Source organism: Rhinatrema bivittatum, chromosome 9 (genome assembly GCF_901001135.1).
Source record: "Rhinatrema bivittatum chromosome 9, aRhiBiv1.1, whole genome shotgun sequence".
Classification (NCBI taxonomy): domain Eukaryota; kingdom Metazoa; phylum Chordata; class Amphibia; order Gymnophiona; family Rhinatrematidae; genus Rhinatrema; species Rhinatrema bivittatum.
The window spans coordinates 35,989,193-36,013,470 of NC_042623.1; the positions used below are offsets into that span (position 1 = coordinate 35,989,193).

Sequence of the window (24,278 nt, forward strand, 5' to 3'; positions counted from 1 at the left end):
GCTGTGACTGGCACAGGGGCTTATATATGGCTCCGCCCACAAGTTTTAATCTGTCTCCATCTACTGGTGCGGAGTCACAACCCAGGTGTCCTGGACTGATCCTTGGTACTACAGGAACGAAAATTATCAGGTAAGAAACTAATTTTCCTTTTATTGGTAATCCTGATTTTTCAGCTGAATCAGACTGATATATTTCAAGATTGGAAAGGTAGGGGTTTTACAGTATGGCACAATTGATTGACCCTTGCTTACTTCCAAGCCTGACATTATTGTCAGCAGCTGAGTAATGGATCGTTAGAAAGTTTATATTTTTCGGATGAAGCTGATTCCTTTTTTGACACTACCCTCAAATTCAACAGAATCTCAATTTGGTTAATGATGTTCTGGTCTCATCACAAGTCCCATCTTTTTAGTAAATTAGTGGCTGATTGGGGCAAAGACTTGGGTTTTGAATCTAATGGTGAAGGTTCGGGGGCAGGCCGGAAGGGTGGTCCCAAGTCCCCCGGCACTGCGGCCTGTGCCGGGGGATGCAGGCGGCGCGCGCAAGTTACGCTTGCTTCAAGCAGGCGTAACTTGCCCAACAAAGGTAGGGGGGGATTTAGGTAGGGCCGGGGGGTGGGTTAGGTAGGGAAAGGGAGGGGAAGGTGGGGGGACGCAGAGGGAACGGAGGCAGGCTGCCGATTTTGCGCAGCCTTGCGCGCGCTGACCCGGATTTTATAAGATACGCGTGGCTATGCGCGTATCTTATAAAATCTGGCGTACTTTTTAAAGATCTACCTCTTTATGTTTTGCTGTATGTATGGGGTTCATGAAATATGTGCATATACACATTTGCACAACTTAGAGGGAACAGTGCTGCCAGGTACTTGTGACCTGATTGGCCACTGTTGGAAACAGGATGCTGGGCTTGATGGACCTCTGGTCTTACCCGGTATAGCAAATCTTATGTTATTATATACATCCATTGGTCCAGCAAGTAGACCAACTCCTGGGTCTGCAGGGAAGACCAGGAGTTTCCCCTTCTACTTGACTGGACAGAAAAGCAGGAACCTCTACAAACACATGGAGCTCACAGCCTCTCATCTGCCATGTCGGATATGCCCTCCCATCCTAAGTTTCTATCTTTTTCTTTGACTATATGGATATTGAAAAGTCACCTAGTCTTGTCTATGTAATTCCCTACTGAAGTGAGTAACATCAAGGAATACTCTATTAGAAGATTGTAGAACTTTAAATTTTATTTATTTTTAGATTTAGCTCACACTTTATCATTGGTAGCTCAAGGTGAGTTACATTCAAAAGTCAATCAGGACCTTTTTAAATGTCCTGTTCCCCTTTTACTTCTATATCTGATAAGCCCATCTGACTCAGGTTTAAAAACTAACCGAGTCAGAGTGCATCTTGCACTATAGTAGCATATCATGAATGTTTAAGAAGAATTCCTATAGCCCAGCAACTTACAGCTGCCAGATTCATGAAAGGACTAACATATTTAAATCCCCAGATTAAAGATACATTTACTTTTTGCGTTCTAAACATAGTTCTTTCTCAGCTCATGAAATCTCCTTTCGAACCTTTAGCAAAAATAAATCTTAAATTCTTTTCTAGGAAGGTTTTGTTTATGATAGCTGTAACTTCTGCATGAAGAGAAAGCAAGTTACAAGTACTTGTCTCATATTCTTTGTACATACAGTTTTTCTACAACAGGGTAATTTTGAAAATTCATCCTAAATTTTTATTAGAAGTGGACTCTGAGTTTGTTTGTTTTTTTTATTGCACTTTTACATAAATACCAACAAGCAAATTACTTTACAATGACCTATTTTATATAATATAATCATGGGAAATATATAATCATTACACTTCATTAATAATTCCATGGTCATTGCAAAAAGTCCACAATATGGAGAATCCAAAAAAGAGAATGAAGGCTCAAATAATAAGAAAATTTAAGGAGTATAGCTCTTGCATTTACTAAATCACTTTAGAGATCTTTTATAACTTTACTGAGGAATTGCAGATTCCGGCCTATCTTCAGTGGGAACTGAAGAAATTCTATCTGATAAGAACTTTGATAACTGCAACGGACAGAAAAAAAATGTAATTGACCTCTTTATATCTAATACAGCATTTACATGGGAATTTTAACTTAAACATAGCACCCATTTGTAATAACTGGGGCCTCATAATAAAAAATTGCCATCTTTTTTGGGTGTCTCTTGCGATGTCCGGAAATATTTGTACCTTCATCTGTATGAATAAGTCTTTAGTACGAAAATACCTTTTCATAACCAAATCTTTATCGGTATCTAGCATAAATTATATAATTAATGTAGATGGTTGAGCTATTTCTGTTTCCAACAATTCCAGAATTTCTGAAACATTTAGAGGTGTTAAGGATTGAAAATCCTGTTTCTCAGTATCTTTTAATCTCATAGCTGGTGTGTAATAAACTCTGGTTAGTGGTGGGAGTGTATCTGGGGTAAATTTCTATATCTGCCCCACATATCTCTAGCCGATACCAGTGGGACTTTAGGAAAATTTATCAGTCTTAAGATTTTTCCCCTCAATTGGTTTTCCAGATTCTCATCCTTTCTTCCCAGGAGTTGATTTTCTTTAATTACTGAAAGATATTGATCGTTCATATTCCCAACAGTTTTTTTAATCACTTGTATTACATGGTCTTTCTTTATATTCTCCTCTTGTATTCTCTTTGGGGTAGATTTTCAAACAGCGCGCCTTCGCGTACTTTTGTTGGCGCATCAGGCGCAAACAAAAGTACGCTGGATTTTAGTAGATACGCGCGTAGCCGCGCGTATCCGCTAAAATCCTGGATCGGCGCGCGCAAGGCTGCCGATTTCGTGTAGCCGGCGCGCGCCAAGCCACGCAGCCTGCCGCCGTTCCCTCCGAGGCCGCTCCGATTTCGGAGCGGCCTCGGAGGGAACTCGCTTTCACCCTCCCCTCACCTTCCCCTCCCTTCCTCTAGCTAACCCACCCCCCCGGCCCTATCTAGACCCCCCCTACCTTTGTTGGGGGATTTACGCCTCCCGGAGGGAGAAGTAAATCCCTGCGCGCCAGCGGGCCGCTAGCGCGCCGAGACACAACCTGGGGGCGGTTCCGGAGGGCGCGGCCATGACCCCGGACCGCCCCGGGCCGAAACCACGCCCCCGGGCCCGCCCCCGAAACACCGCGTCCTGCCCCCAAAACGCCGCGTCCTGCCCTCAAAACGCCGTGCCGATTTGACACGCCCCCGACACGCCCCGACCAGCCCCCCTCGAAAAACCCCGGGACTTACGCGAGTCCTGGGGCTCTGCGCGCGCCGGTAGGCCTATGGAACATAGGCGCACCGGCGCGCAAGGCCCTGCTCGCGTAAATCCGCCCGGATTTACGCGAGCAGGGCTCTTAAAATCCGCCCTTTTATGTTTAACTCATTTTCAGCAACTTTATTTACCAACGGAGTTAGTTGTAAAGAGATATTTTTATTAAGCAAAGCTAAAGTATCCCAAATAGTTTCAAAGGAAAAAATTGCCTGACTCACCATCGGAGTTATCTTAACGTGAAAAGATTCTTTGCTTGTTCCCATTGTTGATTTGGCCTCCGACTGCCTCTCTCCTCCCGCTACAATCTCATCGGAGCCGCCGACCACTTCCAACACCAACGCGGTCTCGTCTGTTGTCTCCTCTCCAATACTTTCGGGTATGATGAGATCATCAACCCGTGCCGGAGAGCTCCCCCAAAGGCCTCCTCTCGACTGTGGTTTTCTGGTGGCGATTTGAAACCAGGGATAAAGATATTATCGAATCCTGGAGGGGATCGATTGTACCACTGCCTTCTTGGATCTCCTCCCGCGGTTGTCTTCCTGGTTGGGTAAGTCCAATTACCACATGGGCATCCATCAGGCCGACCATCGCTGACACGGTTGGGGCCTCTGTTGAACCACTCTCCCGTGCCCGTCTTTTTTGGCCTGAAAGCATCATTTTTATCAAAGAAATTTCAATTTTAGGAAACAAGATATAGTACGATGCTCAGCAGGTCACAGCTATGTTTCCATCTTGGTTCCTGTGGACTCTGAGTTTCACTTAAATCAATCTATAATACTGCAACATTTTTCCTGAAACCACATGCCAATAAGGGCGAACAGATTATTCATATACTGGATTGCAGATTTCTAGTGTTCTGTTTGGAAAGAACAAGGTCCAACAGGAAGTCCTCATACCTATTCATCTCTTTTAACCCAGTCAAACATGGGTTTTCAGATACAAAAACAACTCTTTCCACTTGGATTTTGGATCGCATCTCTTATTGCTATAATCAGTCAGGACAAGAACTTCATAGTAAAGTGGAACCTCATCAGGTCAAAGCTGCAGCAGCTTCCTTAGCCTATCTTTTGCTTTGCTTCCTTGGAAAGTGTTTGCAAAACTGCTACCTGATCTTCTGTCCATACTTTTACTGCTCATTACTGCCTAGATAATACTTCACATCAAGACAGCAGTTTTGGTTAAGAAGTTCTCAAGTTTGTTTAATTAATTTCTTCCTTACATGTTTTCTCAATACTCGTAGAGGAAAGGGCAGATCCTTGGGGTACTCCATGGTTTATGTTGTAAAGTTGTGATTCTTTGTCCCCAAAGTTGACTTTGTATTGTCTATTTTGAAGGTAGGATTCAAACCAGCGCAGTGGGGTATTAGCTGTACCTATTTCACTGAGTCGGGTAATGAGGATATTGTGGTTTATGGTGTCAAATGCTGCCGATATGTCAAGCATGGCTATGAGGTAGGAGTGTCCTTTGTCAAGCCCAGTGAGGATGGCATTGGTGAGTGAGATGAGAAGGGTTTCGGTGCTAAGATGCTTACGAAAGCCAAATTGAGTAGGTGCGAGAAAGTTATGCTTTTCCAGGTAATCTGTAAGTTGCATGTGTACAATTTTTTCGAGAATTTTTGCTAGGAAAGGTAGATTGGAAATGGGACGGTAATTAGCGAGGTCGGAGGGCTCAGCTTTGGGTTTTTTTAGTATGGGTTTGATGATGGCTTGTTTCATTGGGGTAGGAACTTCACCATGGGTAAGGGAGCAATTGATAATGTTAGCAATGTGGGGAGCAATTATTTCAGGGATAGATATGAGGAGTTTTGTAGGTATGGTGTCACTAGGGTGTGTGCCTGGTTTCATTTTTTTAATGGTGTTTTCAATTTCTAAGGAGCCGGTGAGCTCAAAGGAGTTGAAGGTGGCATGAGGAATATTGGGGATGGGTTTGGCTGGAAGATTATTGTTAGGAAAACGGGTCATGATTTTTGCGATTTTCTCATGAAAGAATTTGGCAAGTTCTTCGCTTCTCTTTTCAGCATCTTTATCAAGGCAGGGTGTAGTGTTGGGTTTTGTCAATTCAGTTACATATGTAAAAAGTGCATTTGAGTTATATTGCAAATCATGAATTCTTTTGGCATAGTAGTCCTTTTTTGCATTGTGAGTTTGTTCACGGTATTTGTTTAAGGTTGTTCTATAAGCATTGCGTTGTGTGAGAGAGGGGTCATTACGCCAGTCTCTTTCTAGTTTCCTAAGGGTGCATTTGAGCATTTTTACTTCGGGAGTGTACCAAGGTTTTTTTGTTGTATTGGGGGGTTTGATTTTCTTTGTGCGTAGAGGGCAGATTTCGGTTGCAACAGTATCGGTGAGAGAGTGCCATGATGCGAGTGCAGTGTTGGCGTCTGATAGGTCAAGATTGTGCAGTTCCTTATTGAGTGCATTGGTAAGTTCATCTTTTGAACATAGCTTGCGAGCCTGAATAGTTTTAACTGTGCCAGGATGCTAGGGCTATATCAGCGTTAGAAAGATCTAGGTTGTCAAGGGTGTCTGAGAGATGTGTGATGAGGTCATCTCTGTTGCATGATTTTCTGAAGTGTATTGTAGTTTTGGAGCTAGAAGGGGGGAGGGGGTTTCTGATGGAGCATGTGATTTTAATAAGATAGTGGTCGGACCAGGAAATAGGAGTATAAGTAGGGAGTCTGGTTGTATGAGGGAGTTTGTGAAGATAAGGTCGAGGGTGTGTTCAGCGCGATGAGTGGGGTTATTAATGATCTGTCTAAAGCCTATAGCCTTTAAGGAATTTAGTATGGTGTCACAGGAAGGTGTGCGTGGTGTAGTATCAACATGAAGGTTAAAATCTCCAAGGATAATAGTTGGGAATCTATGTTGATATTCTTAGTGATATATTCAATAAGCAGGGAAGGGTTTGTGTCAAGTGTTCCTGGTGGGGAGTAGATAAGGCAATTTTGGAGAAATGAAGATTTGAAGAGACCTATTTCCAGCTTAGATGGGGAGGCAGTAGAATGGTGTACTAGTTTGAGTTCTTTTTTGGTTGCTAAGAGAATTCCTCCACCTTTCGTTTTGGGTCTGGATATGGATATGATATCATATGAGTCAGTGGGTAATTGATTTAATAAGACAATGTCAGTTTCTTTTATCCATGTCTTTGTGATAGCACAGATGTCTGGGTTGGTGTCTAGGAGGGTGTCATTAAGGATAGGTATTTTTTTGCCTATTGATTGGGCGTTGAGGAGGATGAGGGAGAGGGCAGTTATGCCAACAATTTGGGAGATGGGGGGTGATCATGGAGGGGAGGATTGTTTTAAGGTATGATCTGGGTCTGTGGGGATGGGGAGGGGGAGGGGGAGGAGGGGTCTGTGATTGTAGTGTTTGAGTGTAGGTATCCTGTAGGTCAGCATATTAATAGATGAGATGCTTCAGGGGGGAGGCAATGAGAAATGGAAGATGGGGAGGGTAAGGTAAGAAAGTAGGGTAACGAAATTGCTGATCTGATAAAGATGTCCTGGGAGAGGGCCAGTCGGTCAGAAGGGGAGGGTAGTAGGATAGTGATCGGGAGAGGTGGGGAACAGGATAATGTTGAGGTTCAGAGACCAGTGTGTCGCCCACGTCGTTTGTGACGTGCCGAATAGGTTTGAGTTGAGTATGGGTCAGTTAACCACCGTTTTCTCCTGACGCTTGTTCAGTTGGTTTAGAGTCAGGACAGGAACAGAGATATTGGGGCAGCACAAAGGGGCACTCTAAGGGGCAGGTCCCTTAGTTGCACTCCTTCGGTGCAAACAAAAACTGAATTGGAAACCATAACAAGACAGATTCCATATGCAGTGCAACAGTAGAAAAACAGAAACTTCACCATTCCTTATTAAACATGAAACCATAAAAGATATATATATTATCAATCATAATAGTAAAACCATACTCATAAAAATAATACATATTTCAAAGCAGCTGATAAATAGAAAATCAAATGATTAAAAATATTACATTGTTTTTTTGTTTTAATTTTCCAATCAATAAAATATTTCAGAACAGCAGACACATCAAATATCACTCAATAATTAAAACTAAGGCTAAAAAGAAATCCCTTGCTCTCCTTACCTGGGAACTTTATTACAGTCACCCTCAGATTGTCATGGATTAGTCAGGGATAGAAGGTATGCACAAACTTTCTCCTCTTTCTTATATATACACACGTTCTAACATATATGCTCATTCTCACACAAACTCCCTTATATTCTCTCTCACATACATGCTGACTGGCTCACAAACTCTGGCTCACACACATACTCATTGTTTTAAATAGTCCTCTCATTCACACAAATGCTCATTGGCATGCTGGTTCTCTTACTCACATACATGTTCATTGGCTTACTCACTCTTGCTCACACACATCCTCTGGAAAATACAGTAAGCCTAACTATAATGCATTGCAACAATGGAAAAATAGAAACATAATTCCTCATAAAACATTAAAGAATAAAGTCAAGAGATATAAAACATTCATAATAGTAAAACAATACTAAAAAAAAAAGAATGAATATGTCAAGCAGGCAACACTCGTTGCAAAATGGCGCCGGCCGTATGGCCATATTGCCGCATTGCAAAATGGCGCCGGCCGTATGTCCGTACGGCCGGCGCCATTTTGCATTACGGCAACACGATTCGAGTGCAGGAGGTCGTTCCCGGACCCCCGCTGGACTTTTGGCAAGTCTTCTAGGGGTCAGGAGGCCCCCCCAAGCTGGCCAAAAGTCCCTGGGGGTCCAGCGGGGGTCCGGGAGCGATCTCCTACGCTCGTGACGTCAGGGGACAGGAACCAAAATGGCGCCGGCGCTAACTTTGCCCTGTCATATGACAGGGCAAAGGTAGCACCGGCGCCATTTCTATCAACGTACCCGTGGCCCGAGAGTGGAACATCACACCGGGGCCCCCCCACTGGACCCCAGGTAATTTAAGACATTTTGGGGGGGTTCGGGAGGGAGGGGGATTTATTTTAAAGGGTCGGGGTGGGTTTTAGGGTTGTTTTAGTGTGCCGGTTTTCCCGCCCTCCCCCTTCCCCTCCCCCTTCCCCCGATTTACGATTTTTGACGATAAATTGGGGGAATTCCTATTATATATCGCCTCTAATGATTTTTGACGATTTAAAATATATCGGACGATATTTTAAATTGTCAAAAAACGATTCACATCCCTATTTGTTAGTGCTCCTTACTTTGGACTTTGTATTTCCATGATCCCAGTTGAGATGGAAGGGACTTCAGCAAAGGTACCAGGTGAACTTGGATTAAGCAATCCCTCAATTTGAGAGAACAAGTTAAGCAAAGCTGCATAGGTTATGAACCACGTTTGGGGAAAGCAGCAGTAGTTCCCTATCCTGGCAAAATCACTCCAGAGGAGAAAATTTCAGAGATCAAGGAGGATATCTCTCTTTTTAATCAAAATGACACCATTGCTACTAAGGATTTGGGGACTGTCGTACGTTCACTGGCACAGAAACCCAGGATGGGGGTCAATGAACTGCATGTTGTCAAGAGTGAGACTCTTGGAATAACCAAGGTTTGAAAGGAGTCGTTGATAGAAGTCTTCCCTTGGGGAAGCCCAGAGAGAGTTGTGGAAATTTCTAAGATACATAAATCTCGAGGGAGCAGGGAAATAAAGCTTAGTCTCAGAGGAGGAACAGAGAGAATCTAGGAATGAGGATAAGGCAGCTCCTGTATAATCACTGACCTATTGCTGTATGTTTGGTAAGCATTTCTGAGGTAAGCAGGCTATCTGTGTTTCATTTTTGCCTGTAAATAATAAAGTTGATGCAAGGATAGCCGGAGTTCAGACTGCTCTGTCCTCTGGCAAGCCAATGGCCATTAAGTATTTGATGTACTTTGGTTGTCAGATTCATCCTTAAGATAAACAAGGAGCTTTCAAGATGGCGCCCTGATCAAACGTGGCAGAAGGAGCTCCTGAACCTTTACTCAATGTAGTTGCCAATCATGCCACATACTAAGCGGAAGGCGAGGGTGCGTTGTGGAGAAAGCACCTCCACACCGACCAAAGCCTCCCAACCACGGATAGGTAGCTTCTTTGCCACGCTTCCCCCACCAACGCCGGGAGACCAGGTCACTATAGGGGCAGTCGAGGAGCGAGGACTTTCCCCTTTGACCGAGTTATCTCTGAGTCCCAGTTTACCAAAGAGACTGCTGCCGCCGGGCCTTGGAGAAGATCTGAGGCAGTCGGATGCTACCTCCCCCTCCGAGGAGAGTAGCGGAGGGGTAGAGTTGGTAGCATATAGAGAAACAACTTTGGGACTTACCAGTATGGAGCAAAGTGATCCGGATCCGCGAGGAAGAGGAGGAGGAGTGGACCTGGAGCTTGCTCTAGGACCCGGCCCGTTGAGAGTGAGCAATGGCGTCGACAAAGCAGTAAGTGGGGGAAGGGAAGCTGAGGTCCGAGAAGTAAAAAGTACTGTGTCAATGATTCCCCCAGGGGAAATAACTCTTTCTATGATCTGGGCAGCTCTCAAATCTTTGGAGACCACTATAGTGGGATTGACAAGCGAGGTGCAAGGTATTAAAGTTCAAACTAAACAAAATGCTGCTGAATTGGCCAGTCAAAAAGAAAAAATGGGAAAAATAGAAGAACGGTTGGAAACTGTCGAGAAAATACAGATAATTTTGGTACAGACTGAAACAGAAGTAAATAAGAGATTGGAAAGAATAGAGAACAACTTAAGAGCTCATAATTTGAGGTTCATTAACTTTCCTGTCTTAAGAAATATTTCACCATTGGATCTTTTTAAATTGTATGTTTCTCAGGTACTGAAAATTCCTGAAGAAATTAAGCCTGTTATTACAAAAGCTTATTATTTATTTCCTGGTGATCCTAATCAAGGTAATCTGGAAGAAATATCATTGCCAGATTTAACAGCTCTTCTGGATTCATCGCAAGAGATGGTGGTCTCCCAAAGGAGGCCACTACTAGTTTCTTTCGCATTCTTAATGGACAAAAATAAAATTTCTTTTAGCAGTTTTTTCACAACAATCAAACGTTATTCTTTGGACAAATGATTTGGTGCTACCCAGATTTAGTTAAGCAGACACAATTGCGGAGAAAACTATTTCTTAATATGAGAGCGGAAGTCCTCCAGAAGGGGGGAACTTTCAAGCTACAATTTCCTTGCAAGTGTCATGTAAAGAGTGGGGAACAGAGATACATACTTTTAGAAGCATCTCAGTTAAGATCTTTTCTCGACACTCATACCAACCCCATTTAAGCTTACAGCTTAGGTGTATGTGAATGTATTAGGTGGAGGATTATTCAGGGCAACCAATTGTTGTGTTTCTTTATTTCATATAGTGTATCGCTCCTTGTTTCCTGCTCTCCCGTATTTCTTTTATTAATATTGAGTACAGTAAAGACTATTGGTTAATGGATAACGGAAATTTTCATTTTGTATTACTTTAATTGTACTCGAGTTATTTCCTTGACAAGTGGATACTTGTATATCTTTAAAATGCAATAAATTAAAAAAAAAAAAAAAAGATAAACAATGCTGGCTCAGATTTAGAGAAAGAGGCAAAGGAAAGCAATATGGTAATGAAAGTAGGAGTTCATTTATTTATTTATTTGTTTATTCGTTTTTTCTATACCGGTTTTGGTACATACCTTCACACCGGTTAACAAAATTTCATAAATTATTAATAACATAAAATAACATAAAAGAGGATAAAATACAATACACTTGATAAAATGACAAAATCAATCACAAAAAGAAAACTAATCCAGATATAAAAATAAATCATAAAATGCTCACCTATAAAACCAAAGAATATAAAAACAAATAAATTCAAGATCTACACTTTTTGTTGCATTTCAGTTAGAATCTGATAAGGATAAATTGTTTAAAGACTTCTTTAGGTATAAAGATCTATGTTTCTGTGGACAACGAATTCAAATGTTCCCTGATGTCTCCCGGCCAACACAAGTTAAAAGGAGACATTTCCTTTCCTTGAAGGATAGATTACTTGCAATAGGTGCAAGCTTCTTTTTAAAGTATCCGTGTGTATGTTATATATCCTATCAAGGAAACAAATTTCGTTTCACAGATCCATCACATTTAGAGACTTTTTTGCATGATAAGATTAGTCAAAGAGAGAGAAATGACGATCAAAAAGAAAAGTAAGAATCTCTCCTTAACTTGATGTGTTATAATTATTTGAGAATTATTTTGTTTTCTCCCCCAAATTATGGGTTAAAGGCAATGCAGAGATAAAAAGTTATGGTTTTGTTATTGGTGATTGGTATAAAACTGTAAGTGTCATCTATGTTTTTATTTAAGATTGTCTTAAATGGAAAATTAAAATAAACAATTAAAAAAAACAACAACAAATAAATAAAATAAAAATGATTCTAACTAGATCCCACTTGGAAAGCTTGTATATATAACCAGGTTTTTAGCGTTTTCTTGAATTCTTTCAAGTTACTTTGCAACCTTACTTCAATGGGAAGTGAATTCCAGAGACCTGGTCCCGCTAATGACACAGCTCTTTCTCTGACGGATGTAAGTCTGGCTGTGGAAAGCAAAGGGATTACCAGAAGGCCTTTACCAGCTGACCGTAAATTTCGTTGGGGAGTGTGAATGCGAATGGCTGCATTCATCCAGTCCACTTGTTCAGCATATACCGCTTTATGTATTAGACATAATGTTTTATATTGATGCCAATATTTACCCAGAAGGATAAATGTTATTGCATATTACAAGAGAAACACCAGCACAAATTCAGATATAATCTTCAGAGAGAGCTGTATGAAATTTCTGAAAAGAATGGAACTCATGTAATGGAACTGTCACCTTAGAGAGCATGGTCCAAGTAGAATTCATCATAAATAAAGAAATTAAAAAATATAGAAGTTGAGCAATACATGATGAAATGGAGGTAGGGGCTGACTGAAAGAAAGAAATGTAGAAATATTGAAAGTACAATGAAATAATACAGTTAGTACACTAACCAAGACACATTATTACTTTGTTTTGAGATGTATATATATAGCCCCTGTTTCTTTGAGCAGGCACTCAACATTATTTCTCTGTTTGGTTGAATTTCTAGGCTAACCTGAAGAAGTTTATGGATTACATTCAGATGAGGAACATAGAGAAAGTCTTGAAGCTTCTAGAGAAAGGGCTGGATCCTAACTTCCATGATCCTGATACAGGAGGTAAGAACAGAGGCCTGAGAAAAAAAGAGGAAGGAAGGAAGGTTGTAGGGAAAAGGAAAGAAAATAAGAAAGAGAAAGAGGATAGAGGACACACAGAATGAGAAAGGAGGAGTGTGGAAAAAGAAAGAAGATGATAGGTAGTAAAAAATGAAAAGAACGAATAAGGAACTGACATGATAGGAACGTAAGACAGCAATGAAGGGAAAGGAAAGCCCTATATATTGCTTTCTACCAATAATCCAGCACGGAGTTGACTAATTAAATTAATTAAATAATGTTTACCAAAACCACAACATGGTCACCCTTCTTCTTAAATTCAGTTTTATACCTGGGATGATTGTCTGATCAGTGCCATTGTCATACTATCATCCTGTCAGATAATATTAAATGTGACATAAGTCAACTAGTTATAATCCTTGCTGTGTAACTACTGTGTCATCCCTGAATTCTATAGAAAATTTGAACACTAATGTATTTGCACGATTGTCAATTAAAGTGGAAATTTGTAGGGCATACCATGATCCTGTTATACAGTTATAGACACCACTGCAATTCTGCCTACAAAGGATAATGTATTGCTAATGTCCTGCAACAGATATAGCCATAGTTGGTACTAGCAAATGGCAATTTGCCAAGCTAACCAATCTGGTAGTCCAGAAAGCAAACCAAGTTTCCAGTAATCAGACTGGAGCATTGAATTTTTGTGAAAATGTCCTACTTTTGTCTTTTTCTCCTTTCCTTGGTGTGATTCTGCAGAATGCCCTCTGACACTGGTTGCACAACTGGAGAACAGCACAGAGCTAATCAAAGCACTAAAGTATGGAGGAGCCCATTTGGACTTCCGTACTCGGGAGGGTCTCACTGCACTCCACAAGGCTGTTCGTTGCAGAAACCATGTGGTTCTGATGGTAAGTCAGAATAAATCTAAGTGTGTTTGCACCAGTGTCTCTGTGTAATAGTCCTTCTAGACCTTTCAGCAGCTTTCGATACCGTAAACCACGCGATCCTCATTAAACAGTTAGCTGCTAAAGGAATCTCTGGCTTAGCGCTCGCCTGGTTCAAATCATTTCTAACCAACAGAGGCTACAAGGTAAAAATACAGAACAAAGAATCAGCACGCCACGACTCGACCGTCGGAGTCCCACAAGGTTCCTCCTTATCCCCTACACTCTTTAATATTTACCTCCTCCCACTATGCCAACTCCTCACCAACCTCAACTTAATACACTTTCTCTATGCGGACGACATCCAGATCCTGATCCCTATCAAAGAATCATACTCAAAAACCCTCGAATTCTGGGAATCCTGCCACCTAGAAATTAAAAGCCTCCTCAACAGCCTTAATCTGGTACTAAACTCATCTAAAACTGAAGTCCTACTCATAACTCCCGATAACAAACCCACAGTCTGTCTTCCAACCAACCTACAAACCACTCATGTAAGGGATCTAGGTGTCCTAATCGACAATAAATTGAACTTCAAAGCTCACATCAACAAAACAACCAAAGACTGCTTCTATAAACTGCAAGTCTTAAAAAGGATAAGACCACTCTTCCACGCCAAAGATTTCAGAACCATTCTCCAAGCCCTCATCTTCTCCAAATTAGACTACTGCAACGCGACTCTTCTTGGCCTCCCCTCCTCATATACAAAACCACTCCAAATGGTCCAAAACGCAGCAGCACGTTTACTAACAAACACCAGAAAAAGAGACCACATCTCTCCTGTCCTTCAAGCCCTCCACTGGTTACCAATCCACTTCAGAGTAATTTACAAATCCATCACATTATTATACAAAATCATTCACCAACACACCATAATCGACCTACAAATTCCTCCCCGTGTTCACGAATCAACAAGACCGACTAGGGAAGCCTACACAGGATGCCTCCTTGTTCCACCCGTAAAAACTACTAATCACAGAACCTTGAGAGACCGAGCCCTTTCAACAGCAGGCCCTCCGCTATGGAACTCTATCCCACCAGATCTAAGAAACGAACCGTGCCTCTTAACGTTTAGGAAAAGACTTAAGACATGGCTTTTCAGGCAAGCCTTCCCGAACTCCACCTAACAAGATCCATCAATGACTCCTATGCTAAGTAGCTGTATATAGTGGACCCCATATTTATTTTGTTCTCTTGTATATACAGAGGACTCCTTATTTACATTGTACACTTACATTGTACAGAGGACTCCTTATTTACATTGGACCCCATATTTATTTTGTTCTCTTGTATATACAGAGGACTCCTTATTTACATTGTACACTTGTATATAATTATCCTTCTCTATCTCTTTTATTTCTTATAATCCCAGTTCATGAACCCTTGTTAATTGTAACTGCTTCTCTTCTCCACGTTTATTTATGTTTTCGGTTATATTTTTGCACCCCTGTTTTCTGTAAACCGACATGATGAGAACGAGTTCTTGAATGCCGGTATAAAAAAACCTTAAATAAATAAATAAATAAATAAAAATAATATACCTTCTCCTCAAAGACTTTGATAGAGATGAGTGCCAAAGTTTCTGTATAATACATCTTCTCCTCATTTTTACAGACTCTCTTGGACCTGGGTGCCTCTCCAGATTACAAGGACAGTCGAGGGTTAACCCCCCTGTATCACAGTGCCATGGTGGGAGGTGATCCTTACTGCTGTGAGCTTTTGCTTCATGACTACGCCAAGGTTGGCTGCATGGATGAGAATGGCTGGCAGGAAATCCACCAGGTGCATTTTGAACATTAGGAAAAGGGGAAGGGATGGAGGCTGTGAAAAGGGAGTGAAAGGCTTGACTTGGGTATTGATGGGGAAGGATATATGTATTTTATTTAAAAATGATTTATTAATTGCCTGACAGATAAAACTCTTTCTCCCAGGACAAGCAGGATGGTGGTCCTCACATATGGGTGACATCATTAGGTGGAGCCCTATTACAGAACACTTTTGACTGGCACACTGAGCATGCCATGATCCCTGTGTCCACAGGGGTCTCTCTTCAGTCTCTTTTTTTCCGCGCTGCAGTTTACCTCGTGTTTAGGAGCTCCATGAGATTTTTTTCTCACAACTTTTCCTCACGGAAAAACTTGAAGTTTTACTTCACAAATAATTTCCCAACACGGGTCTCCCTTCGCGTACATTTTCATCGATGCTGGTGAGTACTATTCTGTGTTCTCTGGTCGGTTCCTGTCAACTCACTGTCGGTTCCCCCGCGATACCAACTGTTTGCCGCCGTCTTTTTTTCTCTCCCTATGTCTATCACACTTGGTCCAACCCACGATGCCCGCGGGTGTCCTTGCTGCGATCTTTCACCGGGTCCATCGGAGCTAGAAGGATCGGGGCATCCATGGTTCCCATTGTTGCCGTGGAGGGCGCCATCAACCCCATCGCAGCCACCATCGATGCCATCGATGCTGCCATTGATTCTGTTGAGGCTCCCATCGATCCATCGGCGTTGCCGCCCTCGATTCCATTGACACCACCATTGATGCCATCGATACAGCCATCGAGGCCATCGACACCGCCATCGATTCCATCAAGGCCACCTTCGATTCCATCGACGTTGCCATCGATACCATTGATGCCGCTATCGATCCCGTCGATACCTTTGATGCCACCGTCAATACCGCCATTGATGCCGTCGATACTGTCGAAGCTGCCCTCGTCTAATGAAAATGCTCCATACTTCAGGATCACAACCAGAGCCCCCATGTAATCCATGGGCAAAAAACAATGCCAGGAGCAGTAGAGGTACTGGGACTGTACATCACCGACGCCATCCACGACATCAGTGGCATCTTCCTCGGTGCTGGAGAATGACTGGGCCGAGCACCGAGGGAAACATCGTCACCACCATGGTAACCGTCCATCACCAATGGCATCCTGGACATCGGTGGCAGCTTCCTTGGTGCTGGAGAATGACCGGGCCAAGCACCAAGGGAAACATCGTCACCGGCACCGACAGGGTTCCTCGTTCGGTGCCGGCACCGATACCGCATCGGCATCGATGTCCATATAACCAGTTGAGAAGTGGGCCTGGGTACAAGATTCTCCATGCTCCTCTGCACCCGAGGCACGGAGGCGTTCCCCACTGACACTGGTGCTGGGTACTGAGCCACCACAGATCTATCTGGAAGTGCCAGTAACGCCTAGCCTGCCTCCCCCTGTAGCTGCGTTGCCTATACCAACTTCCAGGGAGGAGCTGGATGTCTTCATCCGCCAGGCTGTCCTCGATGCCTTCTAGAGTCTACAACCTCAATCGATGCCGGCCCCCATACCAGCACCAACACCGAAGCCATTGATATTCGCACCATTGCATCACCGCCATGCTGCCCTCATCGGTACCCTACTAATGACAACCTAAGTCATCGACGTCGACTCATCCTTCTGAGCCTCCACGGGCCCCTATACCTATCTCAGGATCCTCAAAGAGCGAAGGGGACTCTAATCCCGCTTCGGCACTGAACCCATCGAGACCTAAACCAACCTCCTCTCGGAGCCTTCTCCACCAGAAGAGTGGAGACGATCCCTCCAAATGACATCTTCTTTGCCACTTTTGTAAAGGAAATGTCTGAAACCATCCCTTTTGACCTGGTCACTAAAGAAGACCAGACGTTTTCTGGAGGGTCCATGTTGGTGTCACATAAGAACGTAAGAAATTGCCATGCTGGGTCAGACCAAGGGTCCATCAAGCCCAGCATCCTGTTTCCAACAGAGGCCAAACTAGGCCACAAGAACCTGGTGATTACCCAAACACTAAGAAGATCCCATGCTACTGATGCAATTAATAGCAGTGGCTATTCCCTAAGTAAACTTGATTAATAGCCGTTAATGGACTTCTCCTCCAAAAACTTATCCAAACCTTTTTTGAACCCAGCTACACTAACTGCACTAACCACATCTTCACAACAAATTCCAGAGCTCTATTGTACATTGAGGGGCGGATTTTAAAAGGAGCGCGAATAGCCTACTTTTGTTTGCGCTCCAGGCGCAAACAAAAGTACGCTGGATTTTAGTAGATACGCGCGGAGCCGCGCGTATCTGCTAAAAACCTGGATCGGCGCGCGCAAGGCTATGGATTTTGTATAGCCGGCGCGCGCCAAGCCGCGCAGCCTACCCCCATTCCCTCCCCTCACCTTCCCCTCCCTTCCCCTACCTAACCCACCCGCCCGGCCCTGTCTAAACCCCCCCCTTACCTTTGTCGGGGTATTTACGCCTCCCAGAGGGAGGCGTAAATCCCCGCGCGTCAGCGGGCCTCCTGTGCGCCGGGCCGAGACCTGGGGGCGGGTACGGAGGCCGCGGCCACGCCCCCGGACCGCCCCGGGCCGAAGCCACGCCCCCGTACCCACCCCCAAAATGCTGCCGACACGCCCCCGAAACGCCGCGCTGACCGGGCCCGCCCCCCGACACGCCCCCCTCAGAGAACCCCGGGACTTACGCGAGTCCCGGGGCTCTGCGCGCGCCGGTAGGCCTATGTAAAATAGGCTTCCCGGCGCGCAGGGCCCTGCTCGCCTAAATCCGCCCGGTTTTGGGCGGATTTAGGCGAGCAGGGCTCTTAAAATCCACCCCTGAGTGAAAAAGAATTTTCTCTGCTTAGTCTTAAATGTGCTACTTGCTAACTTCATGGAATGCCCCCTAGTCCTTCTATTATTCGAAAGTGTAAATAACCGAGTCACATCTACTTGTTCAAGACCTCTCATGATCTTAAAGACCTCTATCATATTCCCCCTCAGCTGTCTCTTCTCCAAGCTGAACAGCCCTAACCTCTTCAGCCTTTTCTCATAGGGGAGCTGTTCCATCCCCTTTATCATTTTGGTTGCCCTTCTCTGTACCTTCTCCATCGCAACTATATCTTTTTTTAGATGCGGTGACCAGAATTGTACACAGTATTCAAGGTGCGGTCTCACCATGGAGCTATATAGAGGCATTATGACATTTTACATTCTATTAGCCTCAACCTGATCCTGAATACAAACAAGACCGAGTTACTCATCATCTCACCGGACGACAACCAAGTTCTCCTCAACTCCCCAAGCGCCTCTCAATTCTCTAAAACAGCTATTAACCTCTCCTCTTCCGTCAGAGATTTAGGGGTTCGGCTCGACAATAAATTCAATCTGAAATCTTTTGTCCATAACACCAACAAAGAATGCTTCTTTAAATTACAGGTTCTCAAAAAACTTAAACCTCTTCTGCATTTCTGAGACTTCCGTCTAGTGATTCAATCTATCATCTTTTCTAAATTAGACTACTGCAACTCCCTCTTGCTAGGTCTCCCTGCAATAACTATCAAACCCCTGCAGATGGTCCAAAATGCCGCCGCCAGGATACTCACTAACTCAAATAAAAGAGATCATATCTCTCCCATCCTTCAGTCACTTCACTGGCTACCCGTCAAATTTAGAATATCCTTCAAAGTCCTCATGATGATCCACAAGGACATCCACAACATTGCCCCTCTCAAGCTCAGTAGTCAACTCCGTCCTCACACCTCAGACAGACCAGTCAGGAGAGCGTAGAAAGGCTCCCTGTACACCCCACCGGCCAAATCCTCGCTAAGAAAACGAGCATTTTCAACAGCAGGACCCACTCTATGGAATTCTCTTCCACCAGGCTTACGGCAAGAACCCAGTCACCAAACCTTCAAAAAAAACCTGAAGACGTGGCTCTTCATGCAAGCCTTCCCGGAAACTCAAACTCACTCCGACGCATCTCGAAGGACATGGACTAATACACGAGGATAAATGCTTCACAATCCACTCCCGACACAATCCCCGTGGCTGTCAGGGGAGCCCTCCTTTTTTCCTCTGGGCTGTAGTCTTTTACAATATCACAGCAACAATAGTCTTTTACAATATCACAGCAACAACATCCCATAGTTACCTCGCTTTTAGTTGATAAAGTCTCCTTTTCTTCATGTACCCTCCCAATGTTCCCATTGTTCTGATACCATTGTTCTGATACTCTAATATTTTATTTAACAGTTCTGATTCTCTAATATTTTATTTAACAGCAGGTTATATCATATTATATTATATTCTATTTTAATATTTTATTTATTAGCAGGTTATATTTATGTACAAATTGTTCCAATGTTCTAACGTTTTGTTTTTTTTATGTTCTATGTAATCGCCTCTCGCGACAGTTCTGTTACACTGTAAACCAGTATGATCTGTATACTTTACAGGAATATCGGTATATAAGAATTCTAAATAAATAAATAAATAAATATTAACCATTCCCTTCCTAATAACTCCTAACATTCTGTTTGCTTTTTTGACTGCTGCAGCACATTGAGCCGACGATTTTAAAGTAGTTTTAAACTTCCTGGAGCTTCGAGCTATACATTATTCCCTTTATGCCTTCAAAAACTGCCTCTCACACAAAACTGTGTGGATACAGACAGACAACATAGTGGCAATGGGGTACATGAACAAGTAGGGACGCATAGGCTCTTATTGGCTCTACTAGCAAGCTGCGCAGATCTGGGCCTGGGCCCTTGCACACTCCATGCATCTCCGGGCCACTTATCTAACAGGCATACCGAACTTACTAGCAAACCATCTCAATTGATGTCTCCATCCTCACGAGTGGTCTCTGAACCCATGTGTAGCGAGCAATATCTTCTAGCGCTGAGGTTAACCAACCATCAACCTCTTTGTGTCCAAATTGAACCACAAAGTGGACAGACTCTGCTCCCTACACAGGCAATGACACGAGTTAGCCATGGATGCCTTTGCTCGCCCCTGGAACAAAGGCCTCCTGTATACTTCTCCTCCGATACCGTTCATAGCCAAAAAACTCTAGTGAAGCTACAGCAGGACAGGGGTATAATGATTCTCATACCCCTATACTGGCCTCGACAAGTATGCTTCCCCATACTTCTCGACCTATCAATCCAGGAACCAATTTGCCTGGCCACAGCTCAATCTCATAACACAAAATCACGGCAATTTATACCATCCAAACCTTCAAACATTTTCACTAATGTTTTTCAGGTACTTGTAGCTTCATGAAAATCTTCCACACGTAAATCTTACCATTCGAAATGGACAGGATTTACCAAATGGTGTACACAAAAATGTATTGGCCCCTTTTCCTGCCCCACTCCATCTCTATTAGCCTATATAGAGTACCTTTCGGATTCTGGTCTCCAGACATCCTCTGCACAGGTATACCTCAGTGCCTTTCCAGCGTACCACCAGGGAGTAGGGGATGCCCTGTTAACAGCTCAACCCCTTATGAGTCGGCTTATCATGGGCTTTCTACAACTTAAGCCTCTTCTACAATCACCAGTTATGGAATGGGACCTAAATGTAGTGCTCACAAGGCTCATGCATTCCATGTTTGAGCCTTTGCATTCCTATGACATTAAAAATTCTAACATGGAAAATTATTTTCCTCGTAGCCATTACATCTGCTAAAAGGGTCAGTGAGTTACAAGCCCTTGTTGCATACTCTGCCTCCATGACCGAATGATCCTTCATACTCACCCTAAATTTCTTCCTAAGGTGGAGGCCGCAGCTGAAGCCGGGGCCTCGCCTGAGGCCGCTGACGCCGGGTGCTCCCACAGCCGGCCGCCATCTTGCCGGTACGGCAGGAGCCGTGCCGGGCCTCCCCCATGCGGCAGGAGGCTGCCGACATTGTCTTCTGTTCCCGCGGTGTGGAGGCCGCATCCACGGACATGCCTGGCAGTGAGCCGCCTCCGGACCCTCCTTCAGCTGCTCGGACGCTGCCGATGTCGTCGGGGCCTCTCCTGAGGCCCAGCTTCCTCCTCTCCGACTCAGCATTGCAGCGGCAGCATGGCCACTGTCCAGGGTCCTGCCCCTTCCTTCCTTAGGGGCGGACTCGTGGCTTCTCTCCTGATTTAAAGGGCCAGCACAGGTGTGGCCCTTGTGGAGCTCATCCCAGGGAGTTGCCTCTTCTGCCTACTTAAGGACTCTTAAGAACATAAGAACATAAGAAATTGCCATGCTGGATCAGACCAAGGGTCCATCAAGCCCAGCATTCTGTTTCCAACAGAGGCCAAACCAGGCCACAAGAACCTGGCAATTATCCAAACACTAAGAAGATCCCATGCTACTGATGTAATTAATAGCAGTGGCTGTTCCCTAAGTAAACTTGATTAATAGCCGTTAATGGACTTCTCCTCCAAGAACTTATCCAAACCTTTTTTGAACCCAGCTGTAATGTATCACAGTCTGCTTGTGATTTAACTACTCTGAATAATTTTGTATCATCCGCAAATTTGATAACCTCACTCGTCGTATTCCTTTCCAGATCATTTATATATATATATATTGAAAAGCACCGGTCCAAGTACAGATCCCTGAGGCACTCCACTGTTTACCCTTTTCCACTGAGAAAATTGACCATTTAATCCTGCTCTCTGTTTCCTGTCTTTTAACTAGTTTGTAATCCACGAAAGGACATTGCCTCCTATCCCATGACTTTTTAGTTTTCATAGAAGCCTCTCATGAGGGACTTTGTCAAACGCCTTCTGAAAATCCAAATACACTATATCTTCTGGTTCACCTTTATCCATATGTTTATTAACCCCTTCAAAAAAATGAAGCAGATTTGTTAGGCAAGACTTCCCTTGGGTAAATCCATGTTGACTGTGTTCCATTAAATCATGTCTTTCTATATGCTCTATGATTTTGATCTTGAGAATAGTTTCCACTATTTTTCCCGGCACTGAAGTCAGGCTCACTGGTCTATAGTTACCCGGATCGCCCCTGGAGCCTTTTTTAAATATTGGGATTACATTGGCCACCCTCCAGTCTTCAGGTACAATGGATGATTTTAATGATAGGTTACAAATTTTAACTAATAGATCAGAAATTTCATTTTTTAGTTCCTTTAGTACCCTAGGATGCATACCATCTGGTCCAAGTGATTTGCTACACTTTAGTTTGTCAATATGGCCTACTACATCTTCCAGGTTCACAGTGATTTTGTTCAGTTTGTCTGACTCATGACCTCTGAAAACCATCTCTGGAACTGGTATCTCCCCAACATCCTCATTTGTAAACATGGAAGCAAAGAATTCATTTAGTTTTTCTGCAATGGCCTTATCTTCCCTAAGAGCCCCTTTAACCCCTCGGTCATCTAATGGCCCAACCGACTCCCTCACAGGTTTCTTGTTTTGGATATATTTTAAAAAGTTTTTATCATGAGTTTTTGGCTCTATGGCCAACTTCATTTCAAATTCTCTCTTCACCTGTCTTATCAATGTTTTACACTTAACTTGACTATGCTTATGTTTCACTCATTGCCTTGGCAAGGGATCAGTCCTCCCTAGGACTTCTCTGTCTTGTTCCTGCCTGGCTTCCTTGATTTCTTCATTTCCTGTTCCTGATGATATCTGCAGTATCCTGATGTTCCACTCCTGATGTTACAGTCCTGATGACCCAGGTTCCGAGTAACCCGTGCCTCTGGAGGTTCCTGTTTTTATTGTTGAGGTTCCGGTCCTCAAGTTCCCTAGTTCCGACCTCAGAGGATCCAGGGGTTGCTCAATCCTTTCCTTGTGTCTTGTCCTGAGCATGCCTGCTCCCCTTGTGGTCGGCGACCAGCCTTCTGGCTGTGTAGGGCGCTTGGAGGACAGTGTTGTCCGTGACAAGCCTACGGGCTGTATGGGTCACCTGAGGGACTGTGCTTGCCCGTCTTGTCTGTTCCAAGTTCCAAGACCTCATCTCATCTATTCCAAGTTCCAAGATGTCATCTCGTCTGTTCCAAGTCCAAGGTCTCGCCTCGTCTGTTCCAAGGCCTTCAGCTAATCTGACCTCTGTCCGGCCTGCTACCTCTGCTGCTCCCTGCGGCAGGTCCAAAAGGTCTGGGAACGGTCGGATGACCGTTCAGAGACCACCATAGAGTTGGTGGTCTTTCCGGGGTGGCAGGTCCGGTGGGGTTCCAGCCCTCCAGATTCCTCATGTCCACCCAGAGGGACTAGTCTCACCGCAGGGGCACACATCTTGTCCCGTGCTTAGGAGCGCCCCCTGGCACTCCCGTCCACTGAGCACAACAATGCTCAGTGTACCAGTTAAAGTTTCTAGAAACTTTGACAAAAGTGTTCCGTAATAGGGCTCCACCTAATGACATCACCCATATGTGAGGACTACATCTTGCTGTCCTGGGAGAACACCTGTTACAGGTAAGTAACTCTGCTTTCTAAGAATTGTACAACATATTATAAACAATTTCTGGACAAAAACCTTTTAAAATTACATAAGAAATTTCCAGAGAAATTTCTCAAAGTAATTAAGCTAAAACCAAATCCGTCATTTAAACACATTTACCATTAATCAAGTTTTTTACAATTTCTGAAATCTAAGGAGATCTCTTTTTTCCCTTAGATTTAATGAGAGGTCATTCCACAGTTTTGGAACAGACAAGGAAAAAGATCTGTTCCATAGAGGTACATGGCGAAAGGTCTTAACTGCAGGAAATTGCAGAAGCTGTTTATTTTTAAGCACAAATTTCTGCTAGATTCATGCCATTGCAATCAATATTCCAACTGATTCGCCCCAATACCTCGTAAACTTTTAAAAGCCAATCTCAAGATTTGAAATTAACCTCTCTCAGTGACAGGAAGCTTGGGGAGCTCCAATAGCAATAGACTTGCTGGAGTCCTTCAGCTTCCCGTTACTAGTCTCGCAGTCATATTTTGAATCACCTGCAATTTCCGCATAGATTTTGTTGGAAGTCTTAAAAACAACACATTACAGTAGTCAATATGAAATGTATCAGTGCATAAGCTA

The 24,278-nt window shown here is 43.6% G+C and overlaps 1 protein-coding gene across 4 annotated transcripts in view; it reads left to right on the forward strand.

The window, feature by feature from the left end:
- SHANK3 (SH3 and multiple ankyrin repeat domains 3) overlaps positions 1 to 24,278 on the forward strand; it is a 1,690,229-nt gene that overhangs the window by 689,149 nt on the left and 976,802 nt on the right. For 3 of the 4 annotated variants that reach the window (XM_029615063.1, XM_029615061.1, XM_029615060.1), the window contains exons 6-8: positions 12,415 to 12,523; positions 13,280 to 13,431; positions 15,082 to 15,249. In XM_029615063.1, coding sequence (XP_029470923.1) covers positions 12,415 to 12,523; positions 13,280 to 13,431; positions 15,082 to 15,249 — 429 coding nt within the window. The remainder of the gene's footprint in view (positions 1 to 12,414; positions 12,524 to 13,279; positions 13,432 to 15,081; positions 15,250 to 24,278) is intronic. The other variant, XM_029615062.1, reaches the window with a different exon arrangement.